The sequence below is a fragment of the Montipora foliosa genome, chromosome 7 (assembly GCF_036669935.1).
Source record: "Montipora foliosa isolate CH-2021 chromosome 7, ASM3666993v2, whole genome shotgun sequence".
Taxonomy (NCBI): Eukaryota; Metazoa; Cnidaria; class Anthozoa; order Scleractinia; family Acroporidae; genus Montipora; species Montipora foliosa.
In genome coordinates this window covers 11,991,744-12,001,743 of record NC_090875.1, presented here as the reverse complement: position 1 = coordinate 12,001,743, position 10,000 = coordinate 11,991,744, and the positions used below count along the sequence as shown (strand labels likewise).

Below are 10,000 nucleotides of genomic sequence, written 5' to 3'. Positions count from 1 at the left end.
AAGTGGTAACAAAAATCAACTGCGGAAATCGGAATAGTAAAGTTGCCATTACTCGAGTGCTGAAAAAGTTCATTGCAATAAGAAAGAGTATTAAAAGTTGTTTATTCTACACTTGTGACTCTCATTCCCTTCTTCACGCTTGTCATAACTTTCTTTGTCAGAATCTATCACTCTCTTCACATCCTAAGAACTTGTAGCAATTGTGGTTTGCTGGGTCTAATGCTTCTATCCGCTCTTCCAGTACCTGCAAACCACCCCCTTTCACCATTTTACCTCTTCTTAACACAATCTCCGCACATTTCGTCACCCCATACATCGCTCCTGTGTTATTGTTGTTGTTGTTATTATTATTATCAATAATATTATTTATTATTATTAGAGCAGTTTTCAATTGAGTGTCGAAAGTAATTAGCGAAGTGCGTTGGTTTTGCATTACTTCACTCGCTGCTTGGTTCAAAGTTCTCGCGCCACTTTTTCAACCAATCAGAAGTGAAACCAAAACCAATCGTGGCTCGCGCGTGCACATTTTCCCGCGCTTTGTGTCGGCTACGTGTAATTACTTCGAGTTTTGATTGGATTACTGGATTGTTTCCGTCCTTTTTGATTGGCCAAAGTAATTACTTTGGTTTTGTTTTTATGACACTCCTTGAAAGCCGCTATTATTATTATTATTATCATCATCATCATCATCATCATCATCATTATTATTATTATTTATTCATTCATTTATCCAGTTGGATCATTCATACAATTCTGCTAGACAGTAGAATGCATTGCTTAAGATATTCTTCATTGAGAGCTTTACATCTGGATACATTAAATATTTTGAGCTTAGACATACATGTAAAAGCATGAGAAGGAATCAAAAAATTGAATAAGGTTGCATCTATAAGTCCAATCAACATACCACTGCCGGACGAATTCTTGTGATATGAGTTTATCTACATCTCCAAATACTTCATGTTCAGTCCTTGAATGAAATAGGGCAAAACAACATACAAGTGAGGACTGGAACAAATGAAGAATGGAATCTCAATGGAGAAGGAAGATACTGAAGCTTAAAAACAGCTAAGAATAAAGTTTCTAAAATTTGATCCGTAAAAATTAGAGGCAGCATTGGAGGGAAGGTTTTATGATTCTACCTAAGAGAAGTTGCAGGTTACCCTGTCAAGATGGAGTTCCCGTTAACATCCTATGAATGGAAGGAAAACACAACCTGGCTCTCCAGTTTGGGGGTTCAATGGCAGACAAAACCTTCATGTACATGTATCACCCGAAAACAGAGGGGATTACAGAAACTACAGACTCTAAAATATTAATCAACACGTCAGTAAATACTTTGTTATGGAGAACCAGTTATAATGGTGTCATTGGGCCAAAGCCTATGAGAAGTCCACAGACTGATAGGGGCATCAGCAATGCCTAAGTCAACGAAGGTTAGCAGAGTCTAATTGACATTATATTTGTACTGCATGCAGCAAGAATCTTGTCTAGATTTCAGACCATTTCAATTATGAATGTTAATTGAGCAACATGAATGTTGCTAAAGTAAGGCCTACCAATCCAGACCTGCAGTTGACCAGCATTTGAACCCACGACTTTTGTGATACTAGTATAGTGCTCTACCAGCTGATCCAAGTGGGGGCTGGTAATTTTGTGAATTGTAATGAACCCATAGGAGATTTAGCCTCCCATGCAGAAGTTCTCAGAACTTTGTCCTTCCAATCTTGTGGACGAAGCCACAAGAACGTCTGCATGGCTCACCTGGTTAAGCTCTAAGCTTGAGCACCGATATGGTCATGTGATATTGGTCAGCAGATATGTTGTTTTGACAGGTGTCAATTGATCAAAACATGGATGTCCAAAAGATGTATGCTGTAAACTAGCATCATGATACTGGTCACATTGCCATAAATAGAGGGGTGGGAGGCTATAGGAGATTTGGACGTGAAGAGTATCAAAACTGCAATGATCTAAGTCTTAACAGGATTCTGTTAGCAATTATGTTTTTCATTATTATGGTCTCTCCATATCAAAATTTTCCTTTTTGTTATGTCACATACTTTTGCTCAATTCCAAGTTTCTTGAGTGTGTGCCAAAGTAGTGCTGGAAATGAAAATAAATAAGGAAAGATAAATAATTAACAATTATTGGGTGAGGTTGAGCAAAATATTGTGATTTGTCCATGGTGAGCAGATCAATTATTTGCCGAAGTTGAAGGCTGAGACAAATAATCGATCTGCGAGACACTGATAAATCACGATATTTTGCAATAACTGAGTTCAATAATTATTGTTTTATAATTCGATCACAGAGTTACCCCGTAGTTTACATTTTGGTTCAAATAAAGATGTCAAATCACTTTCTGACAGCTTGGGAAACTGATCTGCCATTTACACACATGAGCGTGGTTTCAGTTACAAATGAGCAGAATATTACTTGCAGCAGAACACTTCTTTGTTTGCAGTTATTTGAAGGTCACGTGTTGGGCTCTCGGCCAATGAAAAGCAGGGAAAAAACAAATCGAATAATAATAATTATTATTATGCATCCCTTGATTTACAGAATAGTAGAAAGAGGAGCGAATAGAAATACATGTACACGTACAAAGTGTAGTACATGGAACACAAGTTTTGTGTGATTGCTTTAAATGCAATTTCACAGTATTTGTTATAATATTAAAGAAAATGCGGAGTTACAGTTCACCAACTGTGAAGCCCAGTGGACTTTTACTGGATCATGCAATTACCAACAAAAATTAATGCCATAAGTGTTTGAATGAGAACTGTTTACTTACATTCAGTAATGACATGATCTGATGTTATGATAAGACTAAGTATCACCATCAGTAGGCCCATCTTTGGAAGATCGTCTCCCCTACAATGCATTCATGTCACATATAAGTTTTACATGACGTTTGAACTCATTGAGACAGATGAGGATGGGGGAGGTGCTTCAGCAGCAGAGGGCACTCGATCCCACAACCAGTTGCAGTGGGTAACCACGACAACCCAGTGAATGACCTCCACCCAGGCACCGTCGCATTGCAAACCAGAGGAAAACTGAACAATATACTTATCCTACACTCACCCCAGGGAGGATAGCAGAAAACTCACACAACACAAGCAAAAGTGCTAAAACACACACAATTTACATGTATGTGAGAGAGCTGTAAGACCTGTACAACCCAGCAAGGGCCCAGAAACCACCCCCAACGGTATGAAGAGGAAACCACTGGCCCACACCATCTCAAGAATCACTTAGCCTAAATTGCATTTAGTCACTAAAATTAATAGCTTGCTTGTGGCATAAGTTCTTTTAGCAATCTGGCCAGTGCTGCTGTTTTGTTGGAGCGTTCAGTGTACATGACTGTAAGTGAAATAACAGAAGTTTGTTACAGGGTTTTGAGGCATTGTTTGGCCTTCTTTGCAATACAAACAACCAGCAATGACATTGTCCAAGTACACAAGTGTGTGCAAAATCATTATAAAAAATAAAAAAAATGATAGGTACACCAGAATAATGATTTGTTGGGTTTCTGTTCTAGAACTGTTTGACCTTTTTCTTTTCTTTCAAACACTTCATGAGTCATACACAACAGCCTGACCCTACTGACCAAGCTGAATCTCTGAAAATCTGAAGCGCAGGTTCAGAAATTCTATACTTAAGTAATAAAGGCCTTTTGCTGAGTTTACATAGCCTCATCTAAACATGAGGGGAAGTTGGGAGAATTCAAGACAGTTATGCAGACCCAAGATGCAGTCAACAAAATTATTCGACAAATGAAGGAAATTGCTGTTTTTTTTGTACTTCTTGATTAAAACAGATTTTTTTGATACATGCTCGTATAATTTCCTACCAGCCAATCAAAATGAAATGAAAGTGCGCGTACTATCCTATTTATTTTATAAAGTTATTTTGACATACACAGTGTTCTCACCACCAGGATTTTGTCTTAGAGAGTCCCAGGGCCCCTTTTCTGAAAAATAGGGGCCCTGCAGGAGCTTAAGTGCGAAAAACATTTTCTGTGATTTCTCTGTCTATTTCATCAAGGAACGGTCAAATTGGAACCCTTGCAATGGTGGCCCTTCGACAATATTGTAAACGCATTTGATTTGTTTACCTCGAGACAGATCTTACAGGTCATGGTCTTTTTGTCAGTATCATAGGCAAGCCATGTGTATTGTGACTGCCATGCACTCTGAAAAACATGTTCTTTCTTCAATGAAATAGCTTTCTGATCGTTGCTTCCTATGTTGTCCTCTTCAACATCCTCTTCACCAGTGTTACGATTATCTTCTATAATTTCCTTACCTGATTCAATATGGTGGTCAAGGTGTCGAAGCTGCGCTACTCGAGTGACTGACGGAGGCAAAAGTCAATAAAATTGAAGGCTTTGAATACCTTAACGTTGATTAACTGGTTTCATTCAGTTGAAGAAGCAAAGAGCTGGAGTATTCGCTTGACCATTAAAAACTGCTAACTTACTTCTAATTTGCTCGTAGCATCCTTGTGTGCCTATTTTCTTGCAGGAATCGCACAAGGGCATGGCCCGGTGAGAACACTGCATACATGTAGAATAGGGGACTTAACCCACTGACTCCTAGTGGTGAGAGTAATAGATTTAACCCTGTCTAATTAACAATTAGCCCTTGCGGGTTACAGGTCAATAGCCCATGAGGCAAAGCCGAACAGGCTATTGACCCATGGCCCTTGAGGGCGAAGGGTCTGATTGTTTTAGTATCACCCCAACTAGTCAGACAGAAAAGGCAATAATAAAGTTAGCAAATGCAAGTTGAAGAAATATTTATTTGGGAATAAAACGAAAGAAAGCGTCACGCTTTTTGCTACTCGAGGACTATTACTAATAGTGTAGCCAATCAAAATGCAGGATTTGCATTAGACCACTAGTTGGGTGATACTTAAATGCCAGATAATCCTACTTGTCAAAGGTGGGAGTAAATGGGTTAACAACCCCTACATCGACTTAAAAACTACTTCATGTGTCCACTTTAACCCAATGACTCCCAGGAGTGACAATGTTTAATGCCAGACAATTCTACTAGTCAATAGGTTAGTGGCTTTGGACACAAAATGAAACAAATGATTTGAGAAAGACTTGAGAACTTGACAGTAAAGGAAAGATACACCGTACTATGAGCAATTGCATGAAGATGCGAAAAACAAAAACAAAAAGAACTGGAATTAGCATCAGAATTAGCCCCATAATTACACGTAAGCTGGGAGCAATAAAACTCAAGACTAAACTGGCATTTACATGTAACCTTTGCCCTCCTATAAGAGTGACACTTGCAAATTTTAGTTTGTGTAATGCCAGATGAGGCTTGTTTGGGGAGAAGTTGTTTCAGTTCCAGGGGAAAATTTTGGATTCGTTGTTCATCAGTGGCTCAGGGATTTCTAGTCTTGACCTGTGGAAAGTGACCCGAGTGCATTTTAGACTCACATACACGTCCAAACTGACGTAAAGATAACTCTCAAGAAAGAAACGACAGTTTTCAATTAATTTTACAAAACATGTTTCAACATTTTCATGTCATCTTCAGTCACAAATGAGCTTTTAACGGTTGTAAATTTGAATTTATATTAAGGTACATTACAAAATTACGCGCGTACAGTTTGAATATGAAAATATACGAAATGCATGCAAAACAAAAACAGAGCACATAACAATAAAATAATAGACAAAAGGAACAACGTAATTAAAAAGAAGAGACAAGTCTAGATGTCTCAACTGTAGAATAAGAATGGGATTTTCCCACTTGATGTGCAATGCCTCTTTGATCTTAATTTGGAATTTTGAGGCAGCAGAATCTAAGATCGTGAAACAATCTGTATTACAAGAGTCATGTACATGTACATGTAGGAACAAGTGTTGAATCATACCAATAATACGTATTTGCAACTCGCATTCATCATTCTTTGTCACTAAAAGTCATCCCAAATGCAAAACCATTACAATATTGCACAGTGCATTAACTATTATTTTTCATTACCAGTCAACAAGATCACCATGTGCTCCACTTTTGTCATGATTTATCAAAATGTATCCTTTGGACTTTCCCACTTCAATTTCTACCAAATCTATTCCAAAAACCTGAAATGCACAAAGTAAAGTATCTAGTTCAGAGCTCCTTATTTGGATGTAATGTACTGTACATGTGTAGCTCGTGCATTTTCCTGTGTGTGCAGCTTCGATCTTATTTTTGTGCATACCGTAAGCGTCCATGTATAAGATGCACCCATAGATAAGTCGCACCCCCAATTTGGAAGCTTGAATTTTGAAAAAAATATGGACACTGTTAGACAACAAACTTAATAGTTCCAATGAAGTTCTGTTAGTAAACAAACAAGGACAAACAACTATGGTTTCAAAACACTGACACGGTGGTTATTATGAGCTTTCATATCAATTAAGTCTTTCCATAGCAACATTTCACTTGTCATACCTTTATGTTGTGAGTTTAATATTATAAAAAAAAAAAAAACTTAAGATGCTCTCTCCATGCTCTCTCCCCCGATTTTTGATTTGGCTTTTGCGAAAAAGGTGCAGCGTATACATGGACTTTTATGGTCTTTGGGCATAAAATTGGTGTCTTAAAATCTTCAGCTTTGTTCCAAGGAAAAGAGTTACACGCTTCAAGGTCATGTGCAAGTTTCTGAAAGCATATTATAAAAAGTGTTGAAAAGGTCAGAAAAGGCAACATAGACTGTACAAGTCATGTTAGTCATGCCAGATGACAAAGACAACAAGGCTAGAAATAGCAACCCTTGACAATGTAGACAAAACTTTGTACCTTTTGAAGATTCTTTTTTGCATGATCAAAGACTTGGTTAAATGCCTTTGCATGCTCCTTCAACACATTTTTACTGATATCTGCAACAAACCAAAAGTTACATTGTAAGTGTACATGTATAATTTATCACTTTCACATTTTAACCACATTTTTTTTTCAGAACCTACAAGCAAAGTGAACATAACATAATGTGCAGACTTTATGGGATATTGGTGGCAGAAAAAGATGTCAAACAACATTTCGAACCTTTAGATAAATGCATACTTAGGAAAGACGATTTTAAAGGGACAAATCTCAGTAAAGTTCAATACAATGTCCCGTGAGCAAACCACAAAATAATAAATACATATGTACAGTAATTGCTCTTTGTTGGTTAATTTTTTAAAGCATCAATAGCTTTTTCCTTTACATGTAACACCATGACGTTCCGGAAGATTTTTTCTAGAGTGTAATTTATAAATGTAGTCTCCTGGCTTTGACAGCAACATTCAAGTTGTAAGTGTTACATGGACTGGAGGTTGTGGATTTGATTTCCCTGCTGCTGTATCTACATCAACTGTTACAAGTAAAAGTACAAAAGGCACTGTGCCGCAAATAACAGCCCCTCCTTCCTCAGTATGATCTGTTAGATCCTGTAGGAAGAGAAACTGCATCAAACCTGGATGTTTTCCGGCAAATAATTATTTGTAGCCACTTGTGCTTCTTCATGAACTACGATATCTCTCACTAAGGGCCTGTTCACATGGAGGTTGGGGGACCCTGGGTAGGTGAGGTACATGTCCCCCCTTGATATGCAATATTCATAGCCCTTGAGCGCTGGCGTCAGGTTTTCAAATGCTTCGGCAGAATATTCAAACTAAAGATGAACATCACCCCAGTCAGGCGGGGGTACCCCACCTTCAGCATTCATATGGAGAAACTCACCCCAACTAAGCGGGTTAAATGGCCCACCTGACCGGTCAACCTGCCTCGCTGTACATGTACCGTACCTCTCATGTGAACATGATCAAGAAAAAAAGAGAGACTGTATAGAGAGATTGGCTACCACACCGAGGTGTAGCTCACCTCCCTGAAGTCCCCGACTGTGGTGTTTAGCTTAAAGAGACATTGGGTGATTACTATGTAATGTACAGAAGTCGAGAAGCATGGCGTGTTTGTGAATTAAAGTGTATTATATTAAAGTGTGACGAATCGGTTTATGTCTTGGCAATCACAACATTTGGCGCCGAGGACAGGGATTCGTGAAATTTACCAAAGTGGTTACAGATTAAAATTTGCACGTGTATTTTGTCCAACGATCGGAATGTCAGCGCCTGGAGAACAAGCGAGCGGCTCGACTGCATAGTCTTTGCTGGGGATATTCGCATCTGTGTCGATATGAGAAGAGCTAATGAAGCAACTGAAAGGGAGAGGCACCCTATTCCTACCATCGATGAAGTCCTGCACGATTTAAAAGGGTCTACTGTTTTCAGTAAATTGGACTTGAAATGGGGCTTCCATCAAGTAGAACTTGATGCAGAATCATGTCAGATTACTACCTTCATTACACACAGAGGTCTTTCTCCATAAAGGAGGTTGATGTTAGGAATAACCTAAGCTCCAGAGAATATCAGAAGATTGTCAAAGATGCCCTGATTGGCTGCAAGGGAGTTAAAAATATTGCTGATGACTTAATCACCCATGGATGTGGAATCCAGGAACATGAAAAGAATCTGCCTGCTGTTCTGCGCCGTCTCAGAAAGTGTGGATTGACCTTGAATGAGAAGAAGTATCAGTTTAGACTTCCAAAATTAACATTCTTTGGACATGACTTGAGAAAACAATGAATTTCACCAAGTGAAGAGAAGGTGTCTGCGATTCAAAATTCCAAGCCACCACAGAACACCGCTGAAGTCAGATCGTTCTTAGGGTTAGTGCAATGTTGTGCCAAGTTCCTGCCAGATTACGCCCAGGTTGCTGAACCGCTCAGAATCCTTACAAGAAGGGATCAACATGGTTAGGGAGATGCCCAAGAGAAATCTTTCCAGAAGTTGAAAGATCTGCTAAACCCAAGCAGATACACTTGCCTACATTGTACTTAAAGAATGGATACGGAAAGTGAATTGTAGCCGACGCAGGTCCCACAGGTGTAGGAATTGCTGTTCTCACTCAGCTACAAGATGGCATGTGGAGGGTGATCTCCTATCCATCGCAAAATCTTACAGACGTGGAAAGAAACTATTCCCTGACCAAAAAGGAAGGTCTTGCATTGGTATGAGCATGCAAGAGGTTCAAGCTGTACAAACATGTTTGTGGTCGAGAATTTGAGCTACATGTAGAGACCGATCATAAACCTCTGAAGCACATCTACAACACGTCCTCTAACCCATCTGCACGAATAGATTGTGCAGAACGATAGGTCCTTCACTTGCAGGAATACAATTTTAAAGTGATTTACCGTCCCGGAAAGACCAACATCGCTGATTCCCTTTCAAGGCTAAATTCTATGGATCAGAAAGATCCCAGTGGCAAGGAAGCTGACTTTGTTAGAGTTATTGTACAAGAAAGTATGCCAATGGCTATGAATGGAAGAGAAGTTTAAAGAGAATCAGAAAAAAGATCCCGAACTGTGTAGTTAGATACTACATACAAAGTGGTAATTGGTCTCAATGCAAAATGCCTCATTACCTGAGTGTGAAGAATGAAATTTTGCACAATAGGAAAGTTAGTCATGCGCGGAACAAGGATCGTTATCCCTCAGAGCCTCAGAAGTTAAGTACTGCGTTTACAGGGTTGTAGCACATGAGGGGCATCAAGGTATTATGAAGATGAAAACACAATTGAGGACGAAAGTTTGGTGGCCCAAAATAGACTTTGATGCAGAGAAAGTTTGCAGAAGCTGCCCGGGAGCAGTAGAATTGAAGAAATTCCTGTTAGCATACAGAACAACCCCTCACAGCAGTACAGGGCCGCAGCAGCCCCAGCATTTCTAATGTTTGGAAGGGAACTTAAGACCAAGTGACCAGAACTATACATATAAATTATCCCAATGAGAGTGTTCTGGATGAAGGCATTAGAGATTGTGACTGGAATCAGAAGCTTGCAGGCAAAGTGTATGCTCACAAACAGCGACACCCTCTTGATAACCCTATTACCCCTGGAGATAATGTTCTTGTCAAGAACAGCAAGTCATCTGGAAAGTTAAC

General features: G+C 39.1%; 1 protein-coding gene across 2 annotated transcripts in view; it reads right to left on the bottom strand.

Moving 5' to 3' along the window:
• Window positions 1-10,000, bottom strand: part of LOC138010897 (non-structural maintenance of chromosomes element 3 homolog) — a 24,482-nt gene that overhangs the window by 2,586 nt on the left and 11,896 nt on the right. For both annotated transcript variants that reach the window (XM_068857917.1, XM_068857918.1), the window contains exons 5-9: window positions 6,816-6,895; window positions 6,015-6,115; window positions 2,798-2,877; window positions 2,064-2,106; window positions 908-970 (exon numbers count right to left, since the gene is read on the bottom strand). In XM_068857917.1, the coding sequence (XP_068714018.1) occupies window positions 908-970; window positions 2,064-2,106; window positions 2,798-2,877; window positions 6,015-6,115; window positions 6,816-6,895 (367 nt within the window). The remainder of the gene's footprint in view (window positions 1-907; window positions 971-2,063; window positions 2,107-2,797; window positions 2,878-6,014; window positions 6,116-6,815; window positions 6,896-10,000) is intronic.